The sequence below is a fragment of the Daphnia pulex genome, chromosome 3, assembly GCF_021134715.1.
Source record: "Daphnia pulex isolate KAP4 chromosome 3, ASM2113471v1".
NCBI classification, from domain to species: Eukaryota; Metazoa; Arthropoda; class Branchiopoda; order Diplostraca; family Daphniidae; genus Daphnia; species Daphnia pulex.
This window is the reverse complement of record NC_060019.1, coordinates 5171406-5187859: the sequence shown is the minus strand read 5'-3', so window position 1 is coordinate 5187859 and position 16454 is coordinate 5171406. Positions and strand designations below refer to the sequence as shown.

General features: G+C 38.5%; 3 protein-coding genes and 1 long non-coding RNA gene across 10 annotated transcripts; 2 read left to right on the top strand and 2 right to left on the bottom strand.

Annotated features, from left to right (window-relative positions):
* Nucleotides 1-5377: 5377 nt before the first annotated feature.
* On the top strand, nucleotides 5378-9139 carry LOC124191594 (ubiquitin fusion degradation protein 1 homolog). 2 transcript variants are annotated; one of them, XM_046584903.1, is made up of 8 exons: nucleotides 5378-5539; nucleotides 5742-6119; nucleotides 7860-7909; nucleotides 7965-8026; nucleotides 8096-8250; nucleotides 8318-8490; nucleotides 8550-8792; nucleotides 8871-9139. In XM_046584903.1, the coding sequence occupies exons 3-8, from the start codon at nucleotides 7881-7883 to the stop codon at nucleotides 9091-9093; spliced, it is 885 nt and encodes a 294-aa protein (XP_046440859.1). In that variant the 5' UTR covers nucleotides 5378-5539; nucleotides 5742-6119; nucleotides 7860-7880; the 3' UTR covers nucleotides 9094-9139. The 2 variants fall into 2 exon arrangements, with proteins under 2 accessions (XP_046440859.1, XP_046440858.1); XM_046584902.1 differs by lacking the exons at nucleotides 5378-5539; nucleotides 5742-6119 and adding an exon at nucleotides 7638-7756.
* A 258-nt stretch (nucleotides 9140-9397) lies between these two features.
* Nucleotides 9398-12651, bottom strand: LOC124191593 (trafficking protein particle complex subunit 13-like). 2 transcript variants are annotated; one of them, XM_046584900.1, is made up of 12 exons: nucleotides 12371-12643; nucleotides 12115-12292; nucleotides 11970-12054; nucleotides 11780-11910; nucleotides 11640-11712; nucleotides 11537-11581; nucleotides 10840-10848; nucleotides 10506-10605; nucleotides 10315-10439; nucleotides 10105-10233; nucleotides 9841-9941; nucleotides 9398-9737 (listed from the first exon to the last, which is right to left on the bottom strand). In XM_046584900.1, exons 1-12 carry the CDS (start codon nucleotides 12405-12407, stop codon nucleotides 9497-9499), a joined length of 1254 nt encoding a protein of 417 aa, XP_046440856.1. In that variant the 5' UTR covers nucleotides 12408-12643; the 3' UTR covers nucleotides 9398-9496. The 2 variants fall into 2 exon arrangements, with proteins under 2 accessions (XP_046440856.1, XP_046440857.1); XM_046584901.1 differs by lacking the exon at nucleotides 10840-10848 and having other exon boundaries at nucleotides 12371-12651.
* A 430-nt stretch (nucleotides 12652-13081) lies between these two features.
* LOC124191592 (arginyl-tRNA--protein transferase 1-like) lies at nucleotides 13082-15093 on the top strand. 4 transcript variants are annotated; one of them, XM_046584898.1, is made up of 8 exons: nucleotides 13082-13156; nucleotides 13259-13400; nucleotides 13468-13536; nucleotides 13600-14138; nucleotides 14206-14256; nucleotides 14322-14452; nucleotides 14511-14757; nucleotides 14826-15093. In XM_046584898.1, the coding sequence occupies exons 2-8, from the start codon at nucleotides 13301-13303 to the stop codon at nucleotides 14973-14975; spliced, it is 1287 nt and encodes a 428-aa protein (XP_046440854.1). In that variant the 5' UTR covers nucleotides 13082-13156; nucleotides 13259-13300; the 3' UTR covers nucleotides 14976-15093. The 4 variants fall into 4 exon arrangements, with proteins under 4 accessions (XP_046440854.1, XP_046440852.1, XP_046440853.1 ...); XM_046584896.1 differs by having other exon boundaries at nucleotides 13088-13185; XM_046584897.1 differs by having other exon boundaries at nucleotides 13088-13193.
* Nucleotides 15029-15870, bottom strand: LOC124191595. Of its 2 annotated transcripts, XR_006873492.1 has the most exons (3): nucleotides 15632-15845; nucleotides 15322-15566; nucleotides 15029-15250 (listed from the first exon to the last, which is right to left on the bottom strand). It is a non-coding gene; the product is annotated as an uncharacterized LOC124191595 (long non-coding RNA). The 2 variants fall into 2 exon arrangements; XR_006873491.1 differs by lacking the exon at nucleotides 15029-15250 and having other exon boundaries at nucleotides 15288-15566; nucleotides 15632-15870.
* Nucleotides 15871-16454: the final 584 nt, after the last annotated feature.

Genomic DNA, 16454 nt, shown 5'->3' with positions numbered 1-16454 from the left:
AGACCGCGTTCCTATACGCAAAACTAGACAAGATCATCTATATGAAGCAACCAGAAGGTTTCGTCGTGAAAGGAAGGGAGAACGATGTTTGTCTACTTGAAAAATCCCTCTACGGACTCAGACAAGCCCCTCTTCTATTTTTTAAAGAAAACGACAATGTAATGCACAAATTTGGACTAGAAAGCTGTGATGGAGATCGGTGCATATACATCCGGCGAACTGGAGATGAGTTAACTATAGTCATAACTCACGTCGACGACAGTTTTGTCGCAAGTACCAGAAAGGAAGTTCTCGTAGACATCGCAACGCACATGGGCAACAATTTCACGATCAGTTCGGTACCACCAACTCGCTATGTTGGCTTGAACATCCACCGCGACCGCGCAACGAGGAGGATTTTCCTGTCCCAATCACACATGGTTGAGAAACTGTGTAAACGTTTCAAAATGTCGGACCTTCCTCCGAAGTTGATCCCGGCTGACCCAAGTGTCCATCTCGCATCAGACAACGTCTCAAAGGACGAGGGAGAGAAGACTGCCTTTCCGTACCCCTACCGTGAAGCAGTCGGCGCCCTCCTCTACGTCGCACTGATGACTAGACCGGACATTGCATACGCCGTCGGACAGGTATCGAAATATTGCCAGAACCCAAATCAGTCCCACTGGAACGCTGTGTCTCAAATCTTCTCCTACCTCGTCGGCACCAAGGACTATGGAATCTGGCTAGGTGGAAGCCAAAGTGGACTCGTCGGATACACCGACGCTAACTTCGCCGGCGATCGAGATGACTGCCGTTCAACCTCTGGAGGAATCTTTTTTCTGCATAGTGGCCCTGTGGCGTGGTTCAGCAAGAAACAGCCCGATATCGCACAATCGACCACAGAATCCGAGTACATTGCCCTGTGCGAAGGCACAAAATCCATCGTCTTCCTATGCCGACTTCAAGAAGATTTCACCGGCGTCGAGCAACTAAAGATTCCAATTATGTGCGACAATCAAAGCGCAGTACGGCTGTCCTACAACCCTGAATACCACCAGCGCACAAAACACATCCTCGTCAGATACCACTACACACGCCAGAAGGTCAACGAAGGTAAAATTGAAATAAAGTACATACCCACTGAAGACCAACTCGCGGACATACTGACCAAACCCCTTCCTGGCCCTAGGTTCACCAAACTGCGCTACAGAATTGGAGTGAGAAAACTCACCGATTGAGTAGCAAAATCTCGACCCCTTTTTGAATAAATCCATCTTCCGTTTGTTTGTTTTGAGGGAGAGTGTTGAGCGGCAAAACCCACACCCGTCAGTTGAGATGCTGTTTAGCATCCACCCCAATCCCCTCCTCGTTTCTGTCAAGCTCGCCACTAGCTTCTTCTCTCTCTATCTCTCCTGTCACTAAGGTACTGTGAATAATCGTGTGTAATGAGAGTGTAATAATGGTAAATTGTATTGCCTTACGTGTGACTATAAGTCAGAACCTAGTGTGTGGAATAAAGTTAATTCAGCAACATGTAAACTCTTTTTATTCAAACTCAACAATTTCCTGTTAATGCAGGGGAAAACGTCCTGACTGATCGGATCAGCAGGCGCATACACCGCTGGGGGAGTTGGCGGTAAAGAGAAGACGGGTGCCACCACGTTGCTTGTCGCCGGACCGGGAACAGGAACCACCAACGGAGCGCGAACGTATACTGCTGAATTAGCAGCTGAATTAGACAGGGAGAGGGACGAACGAAGCTCTTGGTCTTCTGCTGGGCTCTGCTGCAGGGGCCCGCTGGTTAACTGTGGGAGGAGTTGCTGGACATTCGCTTTGCTGACTACGGCAAACGTTGATCGCCCTGCGATTCCGGCGAAACTCCCTTCCATCACTGGTGCTGACGACGTAGGAATCCGGCTCTTGACACACTATCTTTACTACACCAGAAATCCATTTTTTTCCGACGCGAACACGAACACGTTGACCAACTGATAAAACCGGATATAGTTTGGAAACGGCGGACGACTGATGCAGCATTTTATCCTGTCGGCGTTTTAAAAGTTCCTCTACTGCACCACTGTTGATACTCTGATGCTTGAGTGCGGCAGGCACAAAAGGCAGACTACCCCGCAAATGACGAGACTGAAGCAGGAAGGACGGAGACGGGAGGCCACCACCAACTGGAGTGGAGCGAATAGCACGGACTGCGGCTTGAAGAGAGCGGCCGCTCTCAATTGCTTTTATAAACGACGATTTGACGGTCTGAACCGACCGTTCAACGAATCCGTTGCATCCAGGATAAAACGGGCTTTACGTTACGTTGGAGAACTGCAGCTGGCGGGAAAACACACGAAACTCGGCACTGCCAAACTGCGGCTCGTCATCAGACATTAGAGTTTCCGGGACGCCGAAATCAGAGAAAATTTTCTCCAACTCTTGAATGGTGGCAGAGCTGGTAGTCGACGACATTTCGACCACACACGGCCACTTGCTAAAATAATCGACTGTCAAAGATAATGTTTTCCAGCAAGCTGGAAGAAATCCGTTGCTACTTTTTGAAAGGGGTGTTCCGGGACTTCTGCCGGATAATACTGCCGTTCCGGATTGTTGTTTCTTCTCTTCTGACAAATACTGCATCCAGCGACAAGATTGCGAATCTGCTCCACGTATCCCGGCCAGAAGACGGCGGATTTTGCTTTTTCCAAAGACTTGGTTTCACCGAAGTGTCCGTCATGGACGCTGGCTAGAATTTCACGTTGAAGGCTGTATGGTACAACCACTTGCTGCCCTTGAAGAAGTAGGCCGCAGGCCGTCGACAAATTTGCCCGTTCGGACCAATACGGCTTCGCCGGAACCGGACAATCACGCTTGTGCTCCAGCCAGCCTTTGTTAACGAGTCCGACGATCAACTGTAAAGTCGAATCAGCTTCCGTGGCTTGAGTGTACTTTTCTTGAATCGTTGGCTCCGGGATAACATAACTGAGGACAGCGTGGACATGTTCATCATGATACTGAGACTGATCACCTGAATATTCCCGAGGGTCCGGCGCTCTGCTTAAGGTGTCGGCAAGGTACACCCGTCTCCATAAATGTCTGACCTACCCCGGTGGCGGGAAATATTTCTAAAACCGCTGCAATTATTCTTGACACTGAATATAATTGCAGCGGCATGTCAACATTATTTCTTTGGTATTCTTGGTTGACTGTTTTCTCCCCCCGCCCAAATTTTGAAAGACAAAGAACACAAAAAAAAGAATTTTGACAAGCCGCTGCATTGATATACAGCGTTAAGAATAATTGCAGCGGCATATCAAAATTTCCCGCCACTCGGGGTTTATTTTTATGTAAAAATGTCTTATTCAATTTGATATTTTGTTTTTTTTTGTGTCATTTACTAATGGATGTATACGAGAAAACCACAGGGAATTAAGAGTTGAATGTAGACATTTCCGCGAAGAAATATTTATATTGTCCTAGAATTTAGTGAAAGAAAATTTATTTTCATACGTTTTGTTTTACACTCCGTGGGTTTAAAATTTTGGTGAAACAAAATTTATTTTAATACGTTTTATTTTACAATCCTTGGGTGTAATGGTTAGCGCTTCGGGTAGATCAAATAAGTTGTGCATGGGCTCGAATAAGCGTTCGTGGGGCCGTACATTAATGCGTACCGATATGTGAAAGTTAAACTTGCGTGAGCGAAGATTGTTTTTTAGTGACCCGTACGAAACTTTTAGCTATTTCCGCACTAGAAATAGCTACGAAGTTAGGGGTATTTAGCTAGAAATTTTCAGACTAAAATTTTTAAATTCCACATTGGGAATTTTAGGATAGTTTTAGTTTTTTTTTCTAGCTAGAAATCTTAGATTGAAGGTAGCTTGAAGGTAGCTACGTATATTGGTTAGTATGTGTAGCAATTTGTGTCTCCAGATCACATTCCTTGTATTAAACAAAAAATGTTTTCCCCTATTGTTTACTTTTTTCGCGACCGAATCCACAGAGAATGGGCCCGAGCCCCGAGGGAAGAAAAGGAGGAAAGGAAATTATGAAAAAAGGGGGACCCATACTTTCCTCTTCTCCCCTTTCTTCTCTCGGGCCAATTCTCTGTGGTTTCGGTCGCGAAAAAAAACTCCTGAAGCGATGCGCGTGGTTGCTGGTAGGGCCCTCACAACAGTGTTTCGCGATTTCTTTTAAAAAAATGAAATATTCCATCTTACAACACTGTTGTGGAGGCCATGGGCATGGAGAGATGGTTTCCAGTCTCCATGTTAAATTTACCATAATGGGTTGTCCGCTTTTTTACTGAAAGGTCTCTCGGGATGTCCATATGCCGCGAGAGCCTAGATGGCGCCACCGTCGGAGAGACCTCCCTATGCCTCCATGTAAAAGTCGTTAGTAAAAAACTAAAAAAGTAGCTTTCCGTCGAATCCTCTCATGGGAAATTTAACACTGCCATTGGGAACCACCTCTTCATACCCTTGATTACATATACCCAAAAATACGTGTGAGTGAAGCACGTAAACAGTAGGGAAACGGAAGAACCATGGTGTATTAGTCAGGTGGGGGAACTTAAGGTTGGAATCAGCTATCTCGGCTGAATCCAGTGGTCGCCTATGATCAGCGCAGCCTGGTGGACAATTGGGTGAACTATGAGCTATGAACTTTGAAAGTTTTCTAAGTCCGACGAGTAACCTGAGCCCCGTTCAAATCCGGGGAACTTTTGTCTAGCGTAAAGTCGGACTGTTTTGCTATTCGCTTTTCTGTAGCTTAATCATCTGCCCGTAATAGATTTTATCGTGGGAAATCTTTATATATATAGATATATAATATATATAGATTGCACATTGTTTGGTACTTATCTATCTATAATAAAAGAACAAGCTTTTGTGGGAGGAGCCTGTGTCTGTCACGGACATTTTGGGGGAGGAGCCTGTGTCTGTGTCAACACAGGCTCCTCCCCAAAAGCTTTTATGGAACATGCCCAACCATGCCCAAACAAATCATCACCAGATGTCATCGCCGTGATGACGCAATCTTTGATGACGCAACAACCAGCATCACCACCAGATGACTATAGCATCACCGTTATGACGCAATCTTCGAAAATTTTTAATAAATATACTGTTACCCGAAGGGTTTCTATTCACGTTTTTTTTTTCTGGTATGGGTGGGTTTAGTACTCGATTGCCCACTAGATGGCTAATCAAGTACTCGATTGCCCACTAGATGGCTGATCAAGCCAAAATACAAAAAAGAGGGCCAATGTTGGAGGATGCGTGTAAACGTAAAAAGCGCCACTTCTATTTTGGAAAGATGATTAGTATTATAGTCTGCATAGAGATTAGAGAACTACGCATGGATTTCGTTTGCGCCATTAGTTAGGCAATTCAAATTCTTTACCGTTTGCCATTTGTCATCAAGAAAACAGGACTATTGTGTTGTGTTTTTTCCCCATGAACCATAGTTCAGAACTTGACCATTTTTGGTGGTGTGTGTTGCAGAATGCAATGCGGTGCCGAAAACGACGAAATCGAAGTGCCGAAAAAAAGTGCCGAAACAGGTGGCAACCATTTCTAGTGTGTATATGAGTTATGAATATTAAGCATGAATATAGTCATAGTGATACCCTGACGTTAGGTCTTTTCGTTCGTGTCCGATCCTTGATTTAGGTTTAGGGGATTTTAGTATATGTAGAATTTTAGGATTTTTCCGCCACAAATATCCATAAGTGCCTTTCTAATAATTCTGTTATTTTTATTTAGACTTGACCGAAGAATTTATTTGTTCGAGGTTGTGCAGACTTTAGTAAAACGGAACTAAGGCAATGCTGCTCCCAGCAAACTGGTGGAAGACAACTAAAAAGTAACAACATACCAAAAGGAAACAAGCAGTTCAATTGGTGAGCGAGGTGTCAGAAGAAAAAACATCTCGTGTCAAAAAACAAGGCATAGACCTAATCCTTATTGCATCTGCTACTCCTGATGCCACCGTCCTAGTAGTAATCGGGAAAAAAATCAGTGACTACCGACGTTAATGAACAAATCACAATTTCTAATCGATCGTCATGGAAAAAGAGGAAAAGTCGTTGACAAAACCTGCAGGCCGACCACGGCACCACACAAGATGAAGAAAACTTCCGGGTAAAAAAACCATAACTTAATTCGTGTTGCTAATAGACAATACGATTTATCCATCTAATTGTTGACAAGCAGTGACGCAGTATTATTGTGCGTGTTGACTTTGTTTGAATTAGAAATTCAGAGACTAAGGTGTAGCATAGCACTAGGTATTTTAATTTGAACTAAGTTTTAATTAAAAAAACCTAATTGTAGATTTAATATAATAATTTTCCAATCTTTTATAGGTCATATACTATTTTGATTTTTTTTTAATGGAAAAAAAATCAAAAACATCCCTTCGGGTACCTTGCTAACGCAGGTAGCTGACAATTTTATAGACGTTTCAATCGACTCTTTCCATCTCTTCACATCTTTAGCGCTAGATGGCAGGATTTTTTCGTAGCAATTCAAAAGTAGGAGGATGGGAAAAGAGGGGAGCTCGGAAATACTGACTCGCGGCCCCAGGTTAAATTTTCTTATGGAACTGACTGACCTCCCCCTTAATGACTCTGAATACACCATGGAAAAAAGAATGATTAGTTGATTACCTTCCAGGTTCGGACGACCTGACCCCTAACGGCAAGCACGCGCATCGCTTCAGACGATTCCTCTCATGCTTATGGAGCCGATTTACTTTACTTCGTAGTCTGTGGTTCAGTGTTGTCTTTACTCCGTAGTCTATGGTATCAGTAGTCTGTCCATGACATGGCCTACTATAGTCACGGCCCATCATCGTACGCTTCTGTTTGGGACCAATTTTGGGTTCCCTGCCCCTTTCCTGTTGCCATAGTACATAGCCAGAGGGTCGTAAGTATCGGTTTTTGTTCCACATTTCCGCAGATTCTGTGTCTGGCTTGGATAGTTCTATGGTCAGAGTCGAATAAAAGTAAGCGATTGATAGACTAGTGGTTATAGCGGTAGATTCCCACTAGAGTGGTATTAGGTTCAAATCTATGCAAGTATTAATCAATTTTTCATTATTTTTCCTTGTTTTTTCTTTATTTTTAAAGCGAATTAGATGGAATGCCTAGATTGTGTAAAAAATGCGAGTTTTTTCACATTATTTTCAACAAAATCTGAATTTGCTTTTTTTTTCTAAGTCCTTGCCAAAGAAAACAAATTCAGATTTTGTTTTAAAAAATGTGAAAAAACTCGCATTTTTTACACAATCTAGGCATTCCATCTAATTCGCTTTAAAAATATAGAAAAAACAAGAAAAAATTATGAAAAATTGATTGTGACTTGAATAGATTTGAACCTAACACCTCTCTTGTGGGAATCCACCGCTATACCCACTAAACTGTCCTTCAATTACTTTCTATCGACTCTGACCATGGCTGGATGCAAGCCAGACACACAGGCATGGCGACTTAAGCCAAAAAATCCCAAAGGGTGGAAAGAATCTGCGGAAATGTGGAACAAAAACCGATACTTACGACCCTCTGGCTATGTACTATGGCAACAGGAAAGGGGCAGGGAACCCAAAATTGGTCCCACACAGAAGCGTACGATGATGGGCCGTGACTATAGTAGGCCATGGTCCATGATTATAGAAAACATCAAACATAATTTACGTGTTCTCGTGTATTCGTAAAAGTTTAGTAAACGTTTTGTGAAAAATCAAGTGAAATTTGTCGGGATTAGTCGAATTCAAAATGGTAATTTTCAAATCAAGTACCTAAACATTAGATATCAAATCCTCGATGAACTGTGAACTTTTGGAATATTTACTTAATTTTACATCACTTTTATGAATTTTAGTTTGGATTTGGATTTCTGGAAATGCCTCGTCCGTTCAATACACAGTATAGGTAAACCTCACATCAATTTCACTTACATGAATTTCTCACATTCAATTATCTGTAGGTGTTACTCTGTCTCCATGTTACCTGGTCAGGAAAGATTGGATGTCGAAAAAGGCGGAAAGAGTAAGAAAATATGGTTGTTTTCTGTTAGTTTATGAATTGTATTATATTTTTTTAAATCTTATAAATTAGTCATAATGCCACCTTCTGCTCTTGATCAATTGACAAGGCTCAATATTGTCTACCCAATGTTATTTAAATTGACAAATCCTAGAGCAGGACAAATCACTCATTGTGGAGTATTAGAATTTGTTGCTGATGAGGGTAAAATATACCTTCCATATTGGGTGAGTTTAGAATTCTTGCGTTGAATCTTTAAATTGAAAATCTGTTGTGTGATTATGCTTCATGCAGATGATGCAAAACCTTCTGTTGGATGAAGGAGATTTGCTGAACATAGAAAGTGCATCATTGCCTGTTGCAACTTTTTCCAAATTCCAGCCACAATCAGAGGACTTTCTAGACATCAGCAATCCAAAGGCTGTTCTTGAAAATGCACTCAGAAATTTTGCATGCCTTACCAGTGGGTACTGATGAGATTCAATAATGTAAGACCTTTAGTTTTCTTACACTTTCACATTATTAGGGATGTTGTTGCCATAACCTACAATGAAAAAATCTATGAACTACGAGTATTAGAAACAAAGCCTGGAAATGCAGTTTCAATCATTGAGTGTGATATGAATGTTGAATTTGCACCCCCTGTTGGATATTCTGAACCAACTAAAGTTTCAAAAGAATCACAAGAAGAACACATGGATACACTTGACCCCACAAGTTTCATGCCAGAAGTTCAAGGGTTCATAGCCTTTGCTGGTGAAGGAGTTCGGTAAATTAAGCCTAATTTAATTTAATTTTAATTACAATTTAAATTATTGAACTTTTCAACAAAATTTTTAATTATTAGATTGGACGGGAAAATTAGGAAAGTAAAAAACGAGGAACTGCCGCCGATCATCAAAGCATCATACCAAAGAGGAGTTCCTGATTTTGACTACCAGTTTGGTAACCTCAAATTCATCCGAGCTGTAAAGAAAGAGGATGAGAAGGAAAAAGAAACTCTGGAATCCACATTCGAAGCATTTTCCGGTGCTGGGCAGTCGTTGCGTCAAACAAAGTTCATTAATTAAATTTTCATGTTTAAGTTGAAAATAAATTTCTTTTTCATTTCGGTAATATTATTTGAACGTGAAGTAACGTTTATTTTGAAGATTTAGTGCAATCTATTTTTAGGAAGTTTCTTAAACATAGCGAAGCGCGACTTTTAAATAATATTTTGGTTATTGACAAATGAAGTTCGGCTGGCTTCGCATCTGTTCAAAAAATTTCCATCAGTATAATCTTTTACCATTGAGACAAAAGTGTACTGTTATTGCACAGTTCTGTTTTCTTAAAACAAAATAATAAGTAAAGGCAGTTCCAATATTCCAAAGGTACAAGCGTGAATGTATACACTTTATTTGGAAACAAAAAGGAAAGTAAAAAATATAACAAGCATGAGATACAGAATTAATCACAACAGAATCGCTGGTGTTAAGGGATAACCAGCATTTGGGCGATATCTGGATAATCATATGTTCTTTTGAGAAATAAATCGATAAGTTTTAATCCAGAGATACTCTGCAAGCCTGGCATCACTGGTACAAGTTTCAGGGAAACTTCCGTGGAATGATTAGGATCAATTTTCTTCAGTGGCCGATTAGATACACCAGTCCAAAGTACTGTAGGTTTTGAACGGATTTCCAACACCAAACTTAGTTCGACCGGCCTTTCACTAAAAATTATGAATAAACGTATAGTTCATGATAAAGAATTGTAAAATGAACCAATTTATTTAGTTGATAAGTTTCCCTCATGTATCAAAGAGCTCCATTTACCTGGTGTTCGTTATTTTGCAGACAAAGTTAATTGGCCGATGGAGTTTTACTGGATTAGGTAGCTCTTGGATTGTCAGGCGTACATCACCGTAATTGGGGACCTGTATAAGAATAAAGGGGACCATTTTTACGGTTTAAGATTTAGACTGACGAATTTACTAAAAAGCTTTCCAATCAAGCAAAACTCTCATTCCAACTTAGCAAAACTACTCAAACTAAAAACAGCATTTTTTTTTTTTTTTTTTTTTTTTTTTTTTTTTTTACCATTCGTTGTAGCTGACTGGTTTGCAATCGTCCACGGTCTCCTATAGCAGTTCTCCAAATTAAGTCAAGTTTCCCAATATTGCTCTCTCCTCTCAACATTCTGTGGTTATCACGTACATTCTGCTTTGGCTGTGATCAATAAGAATGAATTTGCCATTAATAACCAATTTAACGGAGAAATTTAAGATTACTATTTCTTAACGTTCTTACCTTTAGACAGTGAAGGTATTGGCGGATTTCACCCGGTTGAACCACATTTACACATTTTCCGAAGAGCTGTGGCATATTGGACCAAGGAGTGCCAGTGGTCGTTGATATTTCATTAAGCGATGAAACTAATTCAGAGAACAATTAAAATTGCTTAAACGGTTAAATGAAGAAGCTCAATGGTGGCTGCAGACCTTCAAACAGAGTAGAAGGTTCCATTGTGACTTTATCTAAGCAAAGTGGTCGGTCGACAGTCGTGTTTTGAATTTGGGCTTCTAAGTACACATCGTCGGACTAAATTTAATTGAAGCTGAAATAAGTGGTTGAGCTATATTCATAAGGCCATACAAATTTATATTGATAAAAATGTCAAGTTAATGTCACAACTAGCTCTAATTTCGGATTCCACTCCCTTAAAAACGATTGAGATATTTTACTACAAGATGGTTAAAAGCAGTTGATAACCAAGACGAAGTATTAAGAAATTCTTTATAATTTCTCCTATGACACAAACAACACAAGTCTTACGTAATAGTCCTGTGAAAGGTGAATCCCGATAGCCGTCCAAAGTGAAGTAAAAAAATGGACATGCAGCAGTTAATTTATCATTTGGTAGAAAAAAGGACGCATGCAAGGAATGAAGAGTTGTTTGAGTTGAAAAAAGGAAAACAAATTAAAGATCAAGAAAATCGCTTATCCAGTCCATGAATTAAGTTTGAGCAGGGTAAATCACAACCGGTATTGTGGAAATTACTGATAAATATATATATAGTTATATTTCTATATAGGTTGTTTTTTCTTTACAGTGTAGGGATTCCAAATGGAAACCTTCAAAACTTATGGCGCCATCTCATGAATTACGGAAGCTTATTCAATTCGTATTGATGAATTCTACTGGAAAGATTTCGAGGAAAAAACCAACAAAAAAAAAAAAAGGAACCGCGCATTCGATTAAAAGTTTGAAACCACCTTGACCCACAAATATGTTTTATATGTTAATCGGGGTAATTATTAATTTTTCCAAAAATACGAATTGAATAAGCATATAGTGGCGGTCAAATATACTGTGAGATGGTCGTCACAGATTTTTGTCGCTTTCATATGGAATCCCCTATGCGCATAGTTTTGTTTTATGTGTTAAAACTCGTAATTTTTACAATTATTAAATATGAAAAGTTGATCAGTAGTATGTAGTCTAAGTACAAGTATAGGAAGTAGAACTTACCTCTGCATTGTAGAACTTAGTTTTTACATCTAGAGGTTTAAGAACCTGTTTTGGAAGATTTTATGTGAGTCTTAGTAGATATCACATATTTAAATATCTTTACTTGAAATTTGTAGTAGCGAGAAGATGTCATCTGTTCACCTGCACCAATTTGATAGGATACTTCACAAACTAAACTGCAAATTAATTCAAATCAAGAACAAAAAAAACTAAGATGAAAAAAGATAAATATTGATAACATACATGTGTGTTCCAATTTCTGTTATTTCATGACTTAGGATATCATCAGTTGATTGCTGAGGTTCAAGCTGGTTAATTGACACTTTATTACGTTTTGTTAATGGAAGCCTTTGTGCAGCTGTCTGGAGATCTGCCTGCAAATTACAAGTATCTTTACTAAAAACTGTTTATGAAATTACCAAACTTTGCAAACCTTGATGGATATATTTGAAACCAAGCAAGAGCCCACATTCTGAACACGAAGGTAACTTTGAAAAGTTTCACCTAAGTATATAGTACTGGAAAACAAACAAATTTAGTATAATTTAGTTCTAAACAATTAAGATTCATTTTTAAACCCAAAGCTTTGAGGTAGAAGTAATCCAAATTTAGGAGAAAAGGTCTTATCCAGAGTTTGATCAGCATCTTCTATTAAAACATTATTTTCTTCTTGGGATAGAATTGTGCTGACCAAATCCCAAGGTTCTGGATGGAAAAGCCCAGGTTGTGTAAAAACTGGACGTGACAACCTCATCACTTAAAATTAAATGATTGCAGAATCGTTTACAAAATGTTTGACGAGAAGTTAGATTTTAAATATTGAATACGAAATACCTTTGATCGACAGAATCTGATCGGCTTTAGTTTCCATGGCACGTAGATAATGGAAACTTATTAAATTTAAAACACAAGGAAATTGTCCACAGCCCACACAGGCGACACAGCGCAGCAATATTTAAAAGGAATAACTGCTGTTATTTTTTATTTTTAACGGAAGCCGAATGTTTTCTAAAGAGTAAAGACGATTTCACTTCCCTTCCTCTATTTATTAGGCCCCGTTGCCCGTTCTCAAGACTACAGTAACTCCACGAAGCCACATCACTCCGGCAGTCAGCAGTCTGGCCTAATTATCGTCGCGGCAGCAGAGCCATTGGCGGCAGTAGTAGGAAATTTGGAATTCGAAAACTTGATCTTATTGATTTTATTTTTCAATCAATTCATTTTTTTTCAAGAGATTGGAAATGAGAAAGAATGAAAAAAGTCTACTTAACATAGGCCAAAAAAGGAGGTTTAACCAGAGCTATAGAATATAGTATTGAATAGTGAATACTAGTATAGAATGCTATAGAATACTATTATTCTATAGCTCTGGTTAGCTGATTAGATTAGCCTTCCATCTCCCTACTCCCCAAAAATAGTAATTTGTTCTGGTTCATCAATAATCATAAACCATGAGAAAAATACGAATTTTTTTATGTTAATTGTTTCGACAACTAGATGGCTTTACTTGAAGAAAATGTGAGCAAATTTGGTTTCACTTTTCCAACACAGGAGCTGACAGGAGTGACGAGTGAATGGAGCTGACTGGAGGTATAGCAAGTAGCGCGGCCCTTTAAACTAGTACGCCATATTTGTCATTGACCTCCTAGGTTACATAGTATAACAACAACAACAAAAAATCGGAAAGAAAAAATCCAATTAAATTAAATTATTTTAATTTAGATTTCTGATACATGAAAATTGAGCTGTACTGGGGTAAACAAAATGAATGACAAGGAGAACTTTTCTATAGTTGAATATTTTGGAAATGACAAGGGACACAAGTGTGGTTATTGCAAAGGCTCCAATTCAAACCTCAGCCACGGTAAAGAATATTAAGTATAATTGTAAGCTTAAATTTAACTAACTTAAATTTCAATGACTTTGCAAAGGCATGTGGGCTCATACAATGAATATTCAAGATTATGAAAATCTAATTAACCGTGGTTGGAGAAGGAGTGGTACTAAGATTTTAAAAGTTTAAAACATTTAAATTTTCCAACTAAAATATATCTACCCTTCAGGACATTATTGTTATAAACCAATGATGAAAGATACATGCTGTCCACAGTATACAATTCGATGCAATGCAAAAGACTTTCAAATGAATCCCTCTCATAAAAAAGTTTTGAAAAAAGTAAGAAATTATCTTTCTAAAGAAACAAATTTCAACACCAAACCTGAAGAGTCTTCTATAACTGACCACAATGATTGTGCATCAGAATCATTAACAATGATAAGATCCCATGAGCAGCACCATGCCTCACCACCAAACAAAAGTGAAGTCTTAATTTTATCAAAGCTCAGTAAAGAAAAGCCAGGTTCAACAACTATATTAAAATGCAATCCAAAGACTATAGAAGAATTTTTGGATGAAAATTATCATAATTCTTCACAGAAGTTAAAAATTAAATTAGTAGAATCAACTCCTACTGGGTTGAAGGACACACTATTAATTGAGTACAAATTGTATGTGAAGTATCAAATCCATGTTCACCACGACAAAGAGGAGGAATGTACTCTAGAGCAGTTTAAACGGTTCTTAGTGAATTCTCCTTTACAGGTTGTAGTTCTTGATATTCTACCATTTATCAGTATTTTATATCATTCTGTTGTGTTGTTATTGTTAGAAATCACACTCAAAAAGTGGGTGTTCAACTGGATATGGCAGCTTTCATCAGGTTTTTCTATATAATTCAATAACAATGCTTCAGTATAATTAATTTTTGAAGTCAAAATTTTACAGCAATATTGGATTGACGGGGAGTTAGTTGCTGTTGGGGTTGTCGATATTTTACCCTCATGCTTGTCATCTGTTTACTTCTTTTATGATCCAGATTACAACTTTCTATCTTTGGGGACTTATGCATCATTAAGGTAGTACATCTTTCATGAATAATACGAAACAAAATTTTATTTTATTTTGTCTCGCTAGGGAAATAGCATTTGTTCGCCAACTTGGTCAAGTTGACCCTAACTTCGTTTATTATTACTTGGGTTTCTATATTCATTCTTGTCCTAAAATGTTCTATAAGGGTCAGTACAAGCCATCCTTCCTATTGTGTCCGGAAACTTACACATTTTTGCCATTTGCTGAAGCTGTACTTAAACTTGACCGCAACAAGTATTCTCGATTGCTGGAAAATGTGGACTCGTCTGAAGAAAAGAAAGTTCTATCAAAAGTGAGTCACTGTAGCTTTCAAATCACTGATTGTTACTCATCTTAGGAATGTAACATTTCTTTAAATAGGTTGGGATTGTTTACCGTCGCCAAGCGACAACCTTTGGTATTTATAGTTCTTTGAAGAGACTGGATGAAGATGAGGTGAAGGAAATTGAACAGTACGCTGTGTTGGTCGGAAACAAATCCGCAAGTCGAATGCTCTTATATCGCTCTTAAGTTTTATGGTACACAAATATGAATAAGTGATTCATCAAATATAAATAGATTGATAGTTTTGAATAATTTACTAACTATTCATATGTAATTGGTAAAATAAATGAGACATTCAAATCCATTAATCTCAAATAATAAAAATGGTTTTCTACTCTTATTACTCAGCTGTCATATTTATGTGCATCAGTTTCAGATTTTTTATCAGATCAGAATCAGAATTGCTTGTTTCAAGTAAGCTTCTACAACTTTAATCTTTTTAAATGAAGTTCCTTAGTGGTCTACTTAAACGATACACATGTAATTAAAGAAATGAAATATAATGAACTTGTGTAATAACATGTAAACTGACTTGATCATTGTGGATTTCTAGGAGTTGGGTTATAACCAATCCTTTCATAAATCATTTCTCTATTGTGTTTAAAACTTGAAATCATAGATTCCTCTGGTCTACCAAATGCTGATGTGTTCGAGCTATCCATTCCATTTTTTCTCCTTTCTTGATGCTTTTTAACAAACTCATATTCCTGCAGGTCTTCCATCCTCAATTCTGTTCTTGTTAGTAATCTTCGAGCCATGATTGTAATCCTTAAGAATCTAAACACACAGAGGATCAAAGTTATGAACATAATAAATGTATTTTGCATAATTCAATAGCTTACTGAAGTGTAATCGTTAGTAGAACTTAAAATCTTTACAGAAAATATTGAAGTTTAATTCAAAAGTTTACTCAATTATTTGTTTCTTTTGAAATTGAAACACGAGTTTTCTAGTTACTTGTATGCTTTCAATTTTCATCGAGGAATACCATTAAGGAACGCCAAATGACCCCCTAAAATAATGGTACTCTATGACGCGCCGTTTGGCTCACTACCCCTGGGCCCTGGCTGACTGTGAAATACCTTGGCGCCACCTAGTGAGCGTATGTGTAACTACCGGATAGGGGGTTAAAGCGACATTAAGATAACTTTGAATTTTTCCCGCTTTATTGTGCAGGATTTGGACAGCTTTTTCCTTTTCGTCACTTGTCGAAAAATTGACGGTGAGCCTAAGGCTATTGCAATGCGGTTATTCGTTTTTACCCGCAAAGGAAATTTCAGACAGCCTGTCTGGTTTCATTCATATTTTTTTTTTTTGGGGGGGGGGGGTGACATAACCAGTGGCTAAATGAGCCTATTACCTCTTTTTCTTTCTTCCCACCTTTCGCTTTGTTCCTAGCCCCCCAAAATTAGGACCAAAAGTTAAACATAGTTTCCCGCAATGTTGGTAGATGGCTTTCAAAATAAATCGCTGTTCGAATTTTTTGGACCATACTGTATTTACCTCCCATGGGAGATGCATGCTGCTCGAGTCGGTGGATCCTCATCTCCTCCTTTCCGGAAGCCCCAATCTTAAATTTGACCCTGCAAATTTCCCCTTCTGTGAGAATCCCACATACTACCTAAATTTGAACCTTTATTACTATTTTCTTAGACGCCAAAAGGT